We start from the raw sequence: 17,081 nt of genomic DNA, 5'->3' as shown, positions 1-17,081 counted from the left end.
TGACCTCTGGGAACCACTGGGGGGGGGTAACCTCTGCAGTGCAGCGTGCCTGGACAGGGACATTTCATTGCTCCCAGAAGATGTGGAAATGGAGATGGAGGTGGGGGAAAGAGGGTGATGAAGGAGAGATGGAGGTGGGGAAGGGGGCAGGAGAGAAGGATGGAGGTGAGAGCCAGGAGGTACCCATGCAGCTGGAGACAGTCGGTAAATGCATGCATATCACCTAGTACTTCCAGCGTGACTGTGTCCTCCTCCAGGTTTTGGCCTTGCTCAGAGGGGGCACTAACTTCACAGCGGTACTTCCCAGCATCATTCCTCGTCACGTTCTTGATGCGTATGCTGAAATCTATCATCTCAGCCCGATCTTTGAAATCACCTTTTACAAAAAGGAGACAAAATTAATGATAAGGCGAAGAGTTTTCAATACGATACCTGGAGTTATTTCATTTAGTTACCAAAGGTACTGAAATTCTTGCTAAGGAACTTATTTTTAAAACTTAAAATTACCCACATGTGCTGTTAGCTTTAATTTATAAGAAGTTTTTTAGAATATTAAAAAACAGTCTAATATTTCTGTGATTTATCTCTAAGAATTCAATCCAAATGTCTGTCTCATCCCCTCTCTAGGTTGCAGAAATGGTCATGTCTCCAAAATCAAAGGAGAGCTGGGTCTATCGGTGACTGCACCTGTCACAGCCAACCTGATCCTGCCACAGAAGAAAAGGGGAAGAGAGGAGAGTCTTCCATTCTTATGGCCAGATTTTAATAGTGACATATACAGAATTAAAATGTGATTTTAAAGAATGTCTAGATACCAGAAATGGTAACTGCAGGAAATTGGAATAAAGACAGTTGTGCTATTAGCACTTTCATTCCCACAGACTTGATAATATAGAAAAGGGGATATTTTAAATTTTCCATGCATTTGCAAATCGTTTTTCCACTTAATGCTTTACATTCTTTAAAATTTGCTTCTGGATTTTTACTGCGTAGCCATTTTAAATAATAATATTCATTATCCATGTCAAGTTGTATTTCCAACTCTAAAAAGATTTATAATGGAAAAATTGACACGTACACATACTTGGAAAGTTAGAAAAAAAAGACTCAGTTGAGCTGTAATAATCCATGCCATTTCTTCATCTGTGCCTCTGTCATTGGGCATCTAACACTTTGAATTGTCATCATCAACGTTTTAGATGAAAAGCATATCACATGTTCAACAGGATGAGAGTGGAACTAAAGGTGCAACTATCTGTAACGAATGTATAAGGAGCCAAAAAACAGATCACTGAAATGGGTCACTGTAATTAGCCATTCAAAAGTCTCACCTCCCTGTTTCTCAGTAGCAACCTGGTTTCCTGGCTGGAAGTAAGGAAACACTAAGAAGTTACACTGACTCAGCTGCAGTCTGTGTCCCAATCTGACACCATTTTTCATCCCCTTATTTCAAGAGTTAAGTTGAGGCTGAGTAAGAACAATTTTACTTTGCATCTTATAAAATGGAGCCAAGGGTGCAGGGACTCCATTGGGTTCACCTAACTCGCTCCTCTGCTTCGTTCCTGTGGCTGTCGTGTTTCAGGTCTCAGACACGGCTGAGTTCACCTCACACTTACAAAGACACGTTTTCAGTAATCAGTGATGTCCTGTTCTGATTTGTAAATTTAAGGACTTAGTCTGCCTTTGGCATTTCCTTGCTCTGGTTTGCTCAAGTCAACAGCTTCTTACCTTGAAGAGCCTGTTGATAATACACAAAGGACACGCTCCGCCCCAGTTTCTTCCACTCTAATCTGGAAGAAGTGGTCTTCTTTGGGTTTTTGCAGGCTAAAATAACCTCTAGAAAGAACAACAAAAGTATTTATTTGCTAAGTGTTTCTATGGATTCTTTTACTTGTGCAGCTAACATTTTAAATGCCATTAAGTTAACTCTTCGTATTTCTATTCATTTGTTCATAAATTATAACAGTCGATACCACGTTGACTTAACCCCACATGAAGCACTCTAATTCTTACACATAATGAAGGGGTGACATAATGTCACTTCCCACAGTTACCCAGTTTCCATCTGTAAGTTGGAGTAATACTCGGAGTTGTTCTGAATGTTCATACATAATAATGTATGTAAAACACACAAGCCTTAGTAAATGATACTTACGGTTAATTATCTTATTTTTAGTCATAAGAGGCAAGTATGATAGTATCGATTCAGTTCAGCCTCAGTGAATGGACAGCCCTGACTAGTCTATAAAACACGGAGATGGTGTGTGTAGGCAGAGTGCATTCCCACGCAGATTCTTTGCCAACCCTCCCTACAAATACATGAAGACAAATAAGCATGGTCTTCTACCCTGTTCATTCCTACCACAGACAGACTGCCTATACCCTTGCTTCCATCTAAGGTATTTAAACGTGTAATCTTGGCACCAAGTTTAACTGCCTCCAAGTATTAAGTTGACTCTATTATAGGAAATTTACTACAGTTGCATTAGTAAGCAATTCTTAGAACCTCCAACTCAACCCCTCTTTGGACTGTCCAAACGAAATGCCTGTGGGGAGAAAAACCCAGAGCTTGTGTGTGAACTCCTTCGGTTGGCAAACTAGAAATTCCAGATATAAATGCTTCTCAAGCATTCTGCAACCAGACTCTGTAGAATGCAAACCCCCTATTTCAGGGACATTATTTTCCCATAACATGTGGTTTGATTTTAAAAACCACAGCATCTTTGGCTAGATACTATGTTGAACTACTTTTCCTACCTCTGATTTTGAGAAGAAAAATTTAATGACACTTTTAAAGTATTTTAAAAATTCAAAATATTATGTGATACAGTCGATCAGATCTTGGTAATGATATCCAGGCTTTATTAAAAATATGTACATAGACAAGGAGAAAAGGTGTATAAGAAACGCAATGAAAATCATAATCCAGCAGACATTTGTGCATACTCTATGCTTTTGATGAAATGTATTTTCTAATTATTTTTATTTCCACACGTACTGCTGGAAATACAGAGAATAAAAGGTGGTGAAAAATAGCAAGTAGGGCAGAAACAAGAAAGGTAAGGAAACAAAAAACCCTGAAAATTGCTTTCAATTTTTAAAACAGGTTTTACACTACAGAGAGACACCATTTTGCAGATGTGTTTACAACTACAAAGGCCAATGTGTGCTGAGGGACCGGTCTGAGGAAGTCCAGTGCTGTTCTGTTGATTAAGAATGGGTGGCAACCTTCCGGAGGCTTGTGCTTTAGATAGGTTTCCTTCCCGTAGTTTGTTGAGTTTTCCAACAATGAAACACACACCCACCTTCATTTTAGCCCATATCTTACGAATATGCCTGTATCTTAATAATGTCATACTGAATATCATACGGTCCCACATATTGAACCATACACACAGACGTGTGTGTTTAACTATATACACAGCCCTACTGGTGAATCCTTACTGATTGCAATCCTTCCTACTCTGTGGAAATAATATTAGAAAATGTAACCAGTGTTTTTTCCCAGTCCAGTAACCACATGCCAGATTCTCTCATTCACCACGGAAGAGGTGAGAAATGGTCCTAGCCAATTTGCTGTAATCGCGTTGAATGATTAGAATATGGCCAGCGTTGTTCTTGTGCAGTATCACTGGACAAAACAGATTCCCAGTGCTTGGCATTTGACAGTCTAGAAAGGGAAAGTTGGACAAAGAGACAATGCCAAAAAAAAAAAGTGAATTAGAGAGTAGGTAGAAGGAGACTAGTGCTGTGAAGAGCAGTGTGCACACGGGAGGTGTGAGGACAGAGACACCAAAAGGGAATCCATGTGATTCTGTGAGAAAAAGTGTCCCAAGCAAGGCAAAGCCAGTGCCTAGACTCCAAGGTGATAATACCTTGATCTTGAACTTCTAGCTTCCAGAGCTGTGACAGAACTAAGTTTCTGATATTTTAATAAACCTGGTTTGCAGAATTTTGCTATGGCAGCCCTTGAAAATGAATACAGAGAGAAAAATATTGGAATTGTGGGGTCAACACCTGAGGACAAAGAACCGCCTGAACTCACCCACTAAGGTCCCTGGACTCTTCTTTGTAGCTAAAATGCAACAGCCACGGGCGAGATAGGCATAGCACTGCATGGGAGATCTGCACCTCCTGGCAGAGTGCCAGGGTTCAAGTCGTGCTCCATTCCCACGGCAATCACCCTAATAATGCACACTTTGGAAGCAGGAGACGGCTCAAATCCTCAGGCTCCTTACCACCCACATGGGAGACTCAGAAGGCTTCTGGCTTCACCCTGGGCCAGCTGACTGACTTTTGGGTGCATTTGGAGACTGAATTAGAAGATGGTAGCGTTCTCCCTATCTCTCTCTCCTTTTTTTTTTTTTAAATTTATTTATTTTTATTACAAAGTCAGATATACAGAGAGGAGGAGAGACAGAGAGGAAGATCTTCCGTCCGATGATTCACTCCACAAGTGACCGCAATGGCCGATGCTGCACCCATCCAAAGTCAGGAACCAGGAACTTCCTTCAGCTCTCCCGTGCAGGTGCAGGGTCCCAAAGCCTTGGGCCATCCTCCACTGCTTTCCCAGGCCACAAGCAGGGAGCTGGATGGGAAGCAGGGCTGCTGGGATTAGAACTGGCATCCTTATGGGATCCTGGTGAGTTCAAGGCGAGGACTTTAACTGCTATGCTATTGCGGCAGGCCCTATCTCTCTGCTTCTTGAATAAAATAAAATAATCCAAATTACATACATTTCAACATGCATGGACAGCATACTTTTCTGTGTTGAGCTTCAGGGTTATTATGCCATATTTAGTACTTTAAAACCCAGCTTCTGCCATGTATAAGGAGCCTTCAGAGAGTTCTCTACGAAAACAACTATTTCAGACTTTTTTGTGCCAGTTGGACAATTGGCATAATAGTTAAAATGTCACTTGTTGGGGCCAGTGTTGAGACACAAGGTGATGCCAAAGTCCTAAATGATAAGTTTCAAGTCATGGCTGTTCCACTCTGGACCCAGCTTCCTGCTAATGTACCTAGGAAAGCTGCATGGCCTTCGTGTTTGGGGTCCCTGCCACCTATGTGGGAGACATGGATGGAATTTCAGGCCAGCATGTCACCTTACCTCAGCTTTGGATAGTGTGACCATCTAGGGAGTGATGGAAAATCTTACTTTCTCTCTTGAGTTCCTTCTCTCTTTATACCTCTGTCTTTCGTTATAAATAAAACAACCAACCAACCAAAAACTAGGGCCAAGGTTGTGGGTAAAGTCAAAGCTTGCAATGCTGGCACGTTTTAGAGACGCTAATGTGCATCCCAGCTGCTCCACTTCATCCAGCTTTCTGGCAATTTAGCTGAGAAAGCAGGGGAAGACGGCTCAGGCCCTCCCAGCCCTGCACCCACGTGGGAGACCTGGAAGAAGCATCGGCTTCATAGCTTCGGCTCAGCCCCGATCCTACTGTTGGGGCTGTTTTATGGCTTCAAGAAGGAAATACTTTCTGTCTCTCCCTGTGTCTCTTTGTAGCTGCCTTTTTTTTTTAAAGGTTTGTTTTTATTATTTTTATTGGAAAGGCGGATATAGAGAGAGGAGAGACGGAGGTAGATCTTTCATCCAATGATTCACTCCCCAAGTGAGCACAACGGCCGATGCTATGCCGATCCGAAGCCAGGAGCCTCTTCTGGGTCTCCCACGCGGGTGCAGGGTCCCAAAGCTTTGAGCCGTCCTTGACTGCTTTCCCAGGCCACAGGCAGGGAACTGGAAGGGAAGCGGGGCTGCTGAGATAGAACCAGCGCCCATATGGGATCCAGGGCGTGCAAGGCGAGGACCTTAACCACTTGCGCCACTGTGCCGGGCCCTGTAGCTGCCTTTCAAACACAAATAAATCTTTGACCAAAATTTCTTCACTAGAATAATCATACCTCTAATTCCATGTTCTATAAAGTTTTGGTGCTACACTCATACTAGATGCATATTGCAAAATTACTTAACATTTTTTTGAACATTAAACCCACATCTATAAAATGATGGAAGTCAATACCCATCTGACAAGATCGTTGTAAAGATTAAATGAGACAATGTATTGGATTCAAGGGTATTTCAAACAGCTCGTGAAAATGGAGTAAAAATGTGAATTTATTTGGGTACAAAACATTTGGAACGTGCATTTTCCACTGACGTTTTGAAGCTTGCTCGTGTCTGGTGCACACAATGCCTTGTGTAAAGTAGGTGCTCCATAAACAGTCAACAGCGTTTTCATCCATGAAAAATGCCTCTTTAGATCTAGCGGCAGGTTAATGGCACAAAAATTCCTATTCTATGTCATCACAAGATGAGTTGTGCATGACTCCCATATGAACAAAATTTTACCTCTGTTTGGGACAGCAAAGAAAATGACATATAGACATCCCATTTCTTTTCACGTCTAGGTATCCATCCTATCAAAGTGATTATTTCATTGCCAAATATCTGCTTCATTGGATTAAGAAAAGTAGTTATCTACAGAATCATTGATCACAACCTGGAGTGAAATAAACCCTTGTAGAAATCACCTGTAGAGACTTTAAAAAGTTCATGGAAAAGTTAAATTTAAAGTTTTTTTGTTGCAAAAAAATGTTTTGAAATCCATGCATAGGTTTTTCCATGACACTAATCTTCCCTGAAGTGTCATTAAAAGACCTCCTGTATATAGAATCACTATGAATGTTTAATAGGGTTCTGTCCTGCTACCTTGAGTGTATTATATGTGCTCAAGTTTAAAATCATCAAAAGCTTATATAATACAAAAAAAAAAAAAAAACCCTGCTGCCAGTGAAGTAGTTCTGCAGAATGAGCAAAAATTGCTTCTGTGGGAAAATGCTTACTAGTGAATGTGGAGTAACAGCCGTCAGAGGGCTGGAAACTCTGCACAGGGTGGCAGGGCCGCCCTGACTTGGGTCTCTGCTTGTAAAAATCCAGCGGAAGTGACACAAGATGCCGGCACCAAAGAGGCGCTTCCCTCAACATTTGAAAAACCAGAGGTAAAAAAGTAAGTGTTTGGAGTGGACCACACATACCTACATATCCACACCATAAAATAGAGGCTTTAAGTCAAAATCAAGTACCCCTATAATATCCCCAACCATGATGTAAAAGAAAATCGTCATTTATTTTTGCTTTACAAGGAATCAGATTGTGGGTTGCTGGGAGCGGCCTTCTCCCTTTTCCCATTCCACTTTCATCACATACCAGAAGGAAAAATGAGATTGGAGCATCTACTTTCCCCCATGCCTAGACCCCCGCCACCCAAATTGGTGGTCTGCATGGGCATGTGTCCCTCTCTACTATGTAAACATCATCAAAAATAAAATGAATTTATTATTTAAAAAAATAATCAAACTGAATAATTGTGGCACATGCAAAGTAAAGTTAAAATAGAACGCTTTAGAAAAATGTTGACTGTGACACAGCCAACTAAGCCACCGTTCGCAATACTGGCATACCATATCAGCACCCCACACTGGAGTTCTGGCTGCTTGGCATCCAATTCAAGTCCCTGCTACTGTGTCTGGGAAAGCAGGGAAAAACAGCTCAATTATGTTGGCCCATGGCACCCAGGATGAAAATCTGCATGGAGTTTCAGGCTCCTGGATTGACCTGGATAGTCCTTTGAGGCCATTTCACGGAGTGAACCAGCAGAAGGAAAATCTCCCCTCCCTCTCCTCTCACCCCATCTCTCTATGCCACTCTGCCTTTCAAATAAAGGAATCTTTCAAAGCTATTTGTTTATTTTTATCTACTTAAAAGATAAGAATGATACAGAGAGACAGAGATTTTTAATCTGTTGGCTCACATCCCCAAACACCTGCAACATTTGGGGCTGGGCCAAGCCAAAGCCATGAGTCAGGAAATCTCTCTAGGTCTCCCATATGGGTACACTGCAGCAATCCAAGTATGTGGATTCTTCCAATACAGAAAGCTCCATTTGGACATAGAGGTTCTAGGACTTGAACAAGCACTCCAGTGCAGGTGTCCTGGACAGCACCAACAACATTCACCAACAACATTCACCACTAATACATAAATCTTAAAATCTAAAAGAACAGAAATAAAAAAAGAAAATGGAGCGCACCTGTCTTGGAGTGAAATTAACATTTGATTAAAATAAATTTTAAAAGGCTTCATATATTATAAATAATATATTAGAAAGGCATGTAACTGGTTATAAAGTTTCATTTAGAGAGATGGAAATTTCTGAACTAGAGGTGGTAGTTGCATAATATTCTGAATATTCTAAGTGCCATTGAACCATTCACTTGTAAATGAACGATATTCTGTTATATAAGCCTCACCTCAAAAAATCTCTAAAGTAATGCAAAAATAAGTAATATAATTTTAGCAGCCGGCACTGTGGTATAGTAGGCTAACCTGCGGTGCCAGCACCCCAGATGGGTGCTGGTTTATATCCTGGCTGCTCCACTTCCAATCCAACTCCCTCCTAATAGGCCTAGGAAAGCAGTGGAAGATGGCTGAAGCCTTTGGCCCCTTGTACCCTTGTAGGAGACCCAGAAGAAGCTCCTGGTTCCTGGCTTCAGCCTGCAACAGCTAGGGAGACCCCCTCCCTCTCCCTCCATCGGCCTTTCAAATTAATCAAATAGAAAGAAGAGGAAAAAGAGAGGTGGGTAAATAACGAAGGAAGGAAGGGAGGGAGGGAGGGAGAAAGGGAGGAAAAATATGGCACCACATGTGCCATCTAAATGAGTTCTTAAAACAATAGAATCCATGAGAATCTGGGAAACTATACCTTGGTACTCAACTGCTGTGACTACTTGTTGGTCTTTGGGAGCAGAAAATCCATAGGCCTTATGATCTGAAACATTAAGACAGATAAGAAAGTCAAAATAGTGCAAAAAAATCAGAAAAAAAAACAAAGCAAACTATGTATGCCGCTTCCATTTTCTGTGTTACCGTTTGGGCCTTTAAGCATTTCCCACAAGAGAACTCATGAACCTGCTTAGACTTCTTTATGAATAGCCATCCCGACTCTGAATAAGAAATAACATTTTTAGTTCAGCCCCGTGTGCAATCAAGCATCGGTCCAGCCATCCATCCAGCTCTTCATCAGTCTATCTATGCAGACCTGCTTTTCCAACTGAATCATCTCCCTACTACAGCATCTTCACTTATTTAATTTTTTTTCCCATGATACAGTTTTGTAAGGACAGGGATTCGTTCCCTCCCATCCTCTTCCTCCCTCTCCATTTCCCCCCATACTGTCACCACAGTATAGTCCTTTAGTAGCAGTTATACATTTAGCATTCTGGTATTTAAGTACATCGTGGTTTTGGAGGTACATTATGCTCAGGGAAATAAATCAGTCGCCCAAGAACAAATGTCATATGTTCTAAGATATCCTTCAATGCAAAACACAAAATAAATAGATACAGGTAGACAAGTATGTACATATATGCTCATAGACAGATTATACAATGGGACTAACCCACTAGGAAGTGAAGTTACACTGCAGTATGCATCTCTATTCCTCAGTAAAATGAGGACTCCTAACAAAGCAGTTAGAGACACCTTGATAATATGATGCTAGATTTTTTTTTCCTTTGCCACCATGATTCAGTCGCAGTCTGCCCTACCACCTTAACCCAATCTGATCACCTCCCAAGGCTCCACCTTCTGGCACCACAACTGGATTACATTTCCATCCTCACAGTACCATTAACATAAGACTTTGGAAACCAAATCATTAGCACACAAATCTTGGAGTGTACCCAAACTAATACCTAAACACATCTTCGCACAATCAAATATTCTGCCTCACAGAGGGGACGTGTAACCAACACAAAAGGAAGCAAAATTAGAGCACTTCTGCCTTCCTACATTTAAAACCTTCAGTGTCAGGGGAACAGCGAAAACTCACGGAGGCCCTCATGAATAAAATATCCCTGCTGCTCAGATTTGGGGTAGTGAGGAAGAAATGCGTTGGAAAGCATAGATTTTGGTGGGCTCTTGAGGAAGTATACTGATAGTTAATGCTTACTAAGCACTTGGGTTTCATGCAACATTCTCAAGAATGGACTCATCCCAGGCTTGCAACGATTCTCAGTGGTAGGGGCCATTTTTATCCACGTGGTTTTCAGGTGGGAAAAGAGAGGCACAGAGAGAGTGAGAACTTGGGCTACAGATAGTAAGTGGTGCTGCTGGGACTTGAACGCAGCCAGTCTGTACCTAAAGCCAACATTTCTAATTAGCAGACTCTACTGGGTCCCACACCATGTTCCCCAGCAGCTGAACTATGAGGAAGAATTGCAGAATCACAAAAATGCTGTGTAGAAAGGTCCATTGCTCTAAGGAAGATGAGTTTGGTGGGAAAATTGGCTAGAATGAGAACGAGACCTGCTCTGAAGTTCAAGAGGAATGCAAAAGGGGGAGCTGAGAAAGTGAAGAATGAACGCAAAACAAATCTGTGACAACTCAGAAAGGGATCTGTGTTAGAAGGGGCTGTGCTGTGCGTATTCCATCTTGATATTCTGCAGCAACCCTATCTTCTACCTACTAGATCCTGGCATCAACCCACACCCATCTCAATTAAATTTTAGAGAGGCATAGAATATTCCTGAGACGAGGGCTGGGCAATCATCCCTGGCTGAGAACAAAAGCTAGACAGGCTAGATTTGCAATTAGACTACAGCAGAAATAAACACAAGGCGTTTAATGATTTTGGAAACTCCCATAAAATCAGAAGTTCCTAACTATGAAAGACAATTTATCATCGGTCTGTGAAGGAGAGAAAAATCTTTGAAATTAAACAATGGCATCTTTTCTGTGATTGATACATCAACCGCTACACCAATATACAAATCAGTCTTCCGATGGTGCTAGACTTGATCACAAGGATCATGATATTCTTTTTCTCTTCTTTCCCTTTCTGTCTTCCCTTGGAAGTTTGAATAGCACAGGTGATTGTGAAAGTATAACTCTCAAACCTACAGGACCCAAATATCTTTAACTGCAACTGTCTTCATCAGGGAAACAGCCAAGCCTATATAAATGCGGAGTGGAAGAGAATCGATTCTTCCTCCTGACCGCGGTGAATCGGTGGCACAAAGCAGTGACCCGTGCGGCTCCATGTGAGAGCGCAGTCAGGGCCTGCTCTGCACGCCTATCCCAAGAACCACGAAATGGGTCCGAGCCTTCTTTTTAAACACCCTTTTCCTCCCCCACCCACCTTTTTTATACTACACTGCTAAATACCAACTATTCTTTCTTTTCTCCTCTAAAATCCCCAAGCCTCAGTCCCACCAAATACCTTTCATTTCCAGCTTCTCCTCCCCTTCCTCCAATTTAAAACATTTTTAACTTACTTTTCACTTTAGTGGGAAGCACATGTGTGCAAAAGAAGCAGAGAAACAGAAAGATCAAGTACCGGTTTCTTTTCAAAATGCTGTCAACAGCCAGCTTGGAGCCAGACCAAAGTCAAGAAGCCTGTTTGGGTCTGTCCCAGGGGTGGCGGGGACCCAGGTATCAGGCTGTCTTCCTCTGTCTCCTAAGGGTGTGTATTAAGGGAAGCCGAGCACCTGGGGCTCCAACTCAGACACCAACACGCAATACAGGTGTCCCACGTAGCAGCTTAACCACTGTGCCTAGTTTGTCCCCTTCAACTCAGTTTTATTTTGCAGAGCCTAATGATAGTCTCAACCATTAGAAAGCAGAAACAGGACATGCAGAAGGCAGCCAACCCACCAGATTGTCATAAGTGAGCCAAGTTAACGACGGGAACTTGTGTGGCCTTACTGTAATCACCTACATTTCATGACAGAATTTCTCAACCTTTTTTCTAAGCATTCTGCTTTCAAACCACTATTGTGTGAGACTTTCAAAATGTATTTGGAAAAGTTTCTTTCTCCTTGGGCAACACATGTATTCGTGGCTTCAAAGAAGCTGTAAAACTGACAATTCTCTCCATTTTTGAAGTATCTGACAATACTTTCAGACAAAACAATGAAGACCTAGATAGTCCCTGGAAACCAGCTGAGAGGAAAACCTGGACAAAATGGGAAGACATCCTCTTTGTTCCCTCCATGCAGTGACTTCTTTCAACTTCTCTAACACCTGCTTCCTACTGTGAGTATTTGTTTTCTTGAGGAAGTTCCAGCCTTCTCACATGTAGGGTGATGTTTCTGTACAATCAGATAGGAAGACATACGAGCCGAGCTTCAGGAATCAATCACTAGGCGTCTACTGCCTTAATTCCTTTGAGACAGATTTTTAAAGTTTTCAAAAATAACTTTCAAAGTTCTATGGAAAATCAAAGCTGTTAACTTTACAAATTTTATTAACCCCCTGTGAACACAGAGTTCACTGAACTGGCAAAACTGTGAAGAAAAAGAATTACACAAGGGGATCAGTTGGTTTTTCTTTTTAAAGATTCATTTTTTTGATTGAAAGGCAGGATCACAAACAGAATGAGGGAGAGAGGGAGAGAGGGAGAGGGAGAGGGAGAGAGAGGGAGAGGGAGGGGGGAGGGAGAGAGAGAGAGAGAGAAGGGGAGGGAGAAACAGAGAGAGCGTACTCTCCATCTTCCAACTGCTCGTTTGTTCTCCAAGTGGTTGTCAAGGTCAGGGTCAGGCCAGATTGAAGCCAGGTACCTGGTACTCCATCGGGTCTCCCACGTCCATGGCAGGAGCCCAAGCATTTGGACCATCTTCCACTGCTTTCACAAGCACATTAGCAGGGAGCTGGATCAAAAGTGGAATGCCCACAACACAAGCTATGTTCATATGAGTTGCCCATGTTTCAGCAAGTGGGAAAACCTGTGCTATGATGCCAGCCCCAAGGTGAATGGTTTTAACAAACAGGCAGCAATTCTTAGTTGGTAAATAGTTAACTCTGTGAGTTTTAATATATTCTTCCTGCTACTCTGCTTCTTCAACATTGCTTTTTGTTTTTTTGTTTTTTTTTTTAAAGATTTATTTTATTATTTTTTCATTGGAAAGGCGGATATACAGAGAGGAGAGACAGAGAGGAAGATCTTCCGTCCGATGATTCACTCCCCAAGTAAGCGCAACGGCCCATGCTATGCCGATCCGAAGCCAGGAGCCTCTTCCGGGTCTCCCGCGCGGGTGCAGGGTCCCAAAGCTTTGGGCCGTCCTTGACTGCTTTCCCAGGCCACAGGCAGGGAGCTGGAAGGGAAGCGGGGCTGCAGGGATTAGAACCGGCGCCCATATGGGATCCCGGGCGTGCTAGGCGAGGACCTTTAACCACTTGCACCACCGCGCCGGGCCCAACATTGCTTTTTGAATAAGCAAAAATATTTCCAGTATCTGATAAATTATTTAAACTTATTTTAACAGGTAGTTCTCAGTTTTGAAATAAGGAATACTATTTTTATGATAAAGTTCCTACTTTGTTTCACTTGGTTTTTCTTAACTCGCGCTAAAGGGCCTTTGGATTGAGCCTGCGAACTTTTTACCAACATTTCACTAGGAGATGTGAGGGACTGATTCTCTTGGCTGCTTTCTTGAACTGATTTGTACTTTATCAGAATAAATTAATAGGAAAATAAATTTTAAAAGGTCATGTAGCCCTGAGGTAAAGAACTGTTTTAGAACTAGCTGTAAAATGTCCTTGACGACCGTGGACATAGGCCAGAAGCGCTGGAACACGCTGAGAGGAGGACTTCCGGAACTGCTAGTGGTTCCAAATCAGGCAGATCTTAGATGGAATCTTCTGGGCCCTAGCTTTCCCAAGTCTAAGAGTTAAAGTCCTTGTTTGTTCTCTTACTCATCTAAGATATCTGGTCTGCCTAACAATAACTGCTTCTATTACCACAATTTTGTATATGCTATATAATGTTAACATTTTAGATGCAAAGTATGATCTCTTGTTACAGATTTAGTGAATGCCTGGTCTTGCCTGCACTTGGCTCAGCAGGACTAGAGCAGACTTCCTGCTCATTTAACAGCACACTGTTTGCCGCTCCAGGCCTATAGGGTTGTTTTGACGAAGGATGAATTTTCTCCTAGAGAATCTTGCGTCTCGGTAGCACATCACTCCACATTCAACGGATGTGACCACAGAGACAGGTTAAACAAATTGCTCACAGGTACAACGCTTTGAGAGCAGGGAGGCTTAGGTGGACATCTACTTAGTCCAAGGAATGTGTGAACTCTGTCTCTGGCATTGTGAGAAAGAAGTGTCAACTCGGACACTACCATCCGCAAATGGCCTCAATTATCCATTTTCAAATTTTAGGATTAGAAAGACAATGCTCTGGGCCCGGTGCCGTGGCCTAGTGGCTAAAGTCCTCACCTTGCACGCACCGGGATCCCATATGGGCGCTGGTTTTAATCCCGGCAGCTCCACTTCCCATCCAGCTCCCTGCTTGTGACCTGGGAAAGCAGTCGAGGACAGCCCAAAGCCTTGGGACCCTGCACCCGCGTGGGAGACCCGGAAGAGGCTCCTGGATCCTGGCTTTGGATCAGCATAGCATCGGCCCGTTGCGCTCACTTGGGGAGTGAATCATCAGACGGAAGATCTTCCTCTCTGTCTCTCCTCCTCTCTGTATATCTGACATTCCAATAAACAAATAGATATTAAAAAAAAAAGACAATGCTCTGAATTATACAAAATGCCATCTTAAATGTATATGACACATGAACTAATCTGAGTGGTGTGTATGCTCTACATACTACACACAATTTCATGTGTGTCTACTTTGTGATTCTTTGACAACTCAAGTGCAACCATGATTAATATTTAAGCATTGAATAGAAAGTTGCGTTCATGTAAGTTACATGCACTGATCCATTCGGAAAAGCTCTCAGAGGCTTCTATTGCCTAAGTAACTGAATGATTAAAATTTTCACTTGATATTAAAAAGGACATAAATTAATTTCTCAAAGTAAAAGTCTCTAAAATGTCAAACTCATGTCTTCAACAAACCTTCAAATTTCCTCATTTTTTTAAAAAGATGTACTGACTCATTTGAAAGGCAGAGTTGCAGAAAGGGGAGCGAAATGGGGAGCTCTTCCATACCTCCCCCATGCCACGCTTTCCTGGACACAACGCCACAGATTGCCACCTCAGCTGAACTGGATCAGGTTGAAACCAGAAGCCTGGAGCTCCATCCAGGTCCCCCACGTGGGTGGAGAATCCTTTAATTTTCCTTGCTCTTCCTCAAGTGACAATCTCAACCAAACACAATTTATTCACCAGTAAAATTAACAAATTACCAGCAGATTTCAGATAAATGGCAAGAATCAAATCCAGTAGGATCTCAAGACAACATAATGAAGGTCATATTAAAACCGATACTAACAAGCAGCATAAACGGGGTTAGCAGCATTGTGGCACAATGAGTGAAGCCATTGCCTGCAATACCACCATCGCTTATGAGCACAGGTTTGAGCCCCTGCTGCTCCACTTCTGATACAGCTTCCAGCTAGTGTAACTGGGAAAGCAGCAGCAGATGACACAAGTGCCACCACATGGGAGACCCAGAAGTCCCTGGGATGTGGTTTGGTTCCAGCTCATGCCCAGTCCCAGCTGTTACAGCTGTTTGGGAAGTAAATCCATGGATGGAATAGTCTCTATCACTCTCACTCTGTAACTCACCCTTTCAAATAAAGTGTTTTTGCACACACACACGCTCCCAAACCCCAGCATATGTGTAAATTTGTAGATAGTACTGAAACTTACACATTGCTGTTTTTTTTCCTTTTATGACCTTTAGTAATGCCATGTCACACCAGAGAATTAATTCAGGTTTCAGCGTCTTATAGTCTGGCACCTCCTTTGCATTACAACTTCTACGTTTTACGACCATTAGTAAGTAAGATAAGCGTTATCTGAACATAAGCACAGCAGTACTGCAATATTCAAATGATGAACAGGCACAGAATGCACACTAGTGGACAAAGTGAATCATGTCCCAGTAAGACAAATGGGGACAGAACGGGCTGCCATTATGTTCTTCAGAATGGTATGGAACATAAAACCCAGAAACGAAGGCAGGGATTTGGCATGGTGGCCAACCACCTCTTGGGATACTTGTACCTCTGTATCCTGTAGGGGAGTGCCAGGGTTCAGGTTCTAGAACTGCTTCCCATTCCCTGTTAAGGCATGCTCTGGGAGGCAGCAGTGGTGCCTTGAGGAGTTGGGTTCCTGCCATCGATGTGGGAGACCTGGACTGAGGTTCAGGTTGGGAGCTTTGGCCTACCCCAGCCCCAACTGCTAGGGACATGTGGGGAGTGAACCAGCGGATGAAAGATAAGCCTCTCTCTTTTCCTACACACTCCCTGCCATCTATCTACCTTTGATATAGAGATGATCTTTAAAATGTAAAATGTATGAACTGCTTAATTCTGGAATTTTCCATTCCATATTTTCACACTACAATTTACTGCAGATAACTGAAAATAGGGCAAGTAAAACTGTGGGAAAGGGGGCTGACGTACAGAGGCCATGGCTACTGACAATCTCAGGTTCTGATTCTTCTGAAGACTCTGATGCCAAGAATTCAAAGCTGTGAAGTAGGAAGTTACTAAAGATGAGAATATATCAAAATAGAGTCCTTGTGTGATGGTAACGAGAAGAAACGCAAGCCTGCGTGTCGTCCTCCCCGAGGACACATGTGAACTGGGCTGGAAGCGAAGCATGTCCCTGGAGTGGAGATGGTGCATCCAGCCTTGAGAGCTGTATCTGTCTGCACTAATTTTTACTCAAAGCTCTTCAACCTAAAATTGCACTTATCTGATCCCTAGATCTTGATGCGGTTTTTGAAAATTACAAGGTCAGAACCAGTGTATTTGGAAGTTATAGTTCCTAAAAGAAATAAATTTACTGGTATAATTGTCAAATAAACCATTTTTGAGACTCTCTATGAATCATTTCTTTAAGAGTCCAGTCAACTCAGAAATGAGTAAAATCACGTTTCCTCCTCCTTTCCCCCCTTCCTCTCCCTCTTCATCCTCTTTTTCTTCTTTAAAAAAAAGAAAGAAAGAAAGAAGCCCAGCGCAGTGGACTAGGTCCTCACCTTGCACATGCCAGGATCCCATATGGGTGCCGGTTCTAGTCCCAGTGGCCCTACTTCCCATCCAGCTCCCTG

General features: G+C 42.5%; 1 protein-coding gene across 1 annotated transcript in view; it reads right to left on the bottom strand.

Annotated features, from left to right (window-relative positions):
• Positions 1–17,081, bottom strand: part of JAM2 (junctional adhesion molecule 2) — a 73,480-nt gene that overhangs the window by 19,339 nt on the left and 37,060 nt on the right. The window contains exons 2-4 of the mRNA XM_040980668.1: positions 8,766–8,831; positions 1,729–1,836; positions 224–376 (exon numbers count right to left, since the gene is read on the bottom strand). Of these exons, the coding sequence (XP_040836602.1) occupies positions 224–376; positions 1,729–1,836; positions 8,766–8,831 (327 nt within the window). The remainder of the gene's footprint in view (positions 1–223; positions 377–1,728; positions 1,837–8,765; positions 8,832–17,081) is intronic.

This window comes from Ochotona curzoniae, unplaced genomic scaffold (genome assembly GCF_017591425.1).
Source record: "Ochotona curzoniae isolate NIBS_2020 unplaced genomic scaffold, NIBS_Ocur_1.0 contig_3498, whole genome shotgun sequence".
Taxonomy (NCBI): Eukaryota; Metazoa; Chordata; class Mammalia; order Lagomorpha; family Ochotonidae; genus Ochotona; species Ochotona curzoniae.
This window is presented reverse-complemented; position numbering and strand designations above follow the sequence as displayed.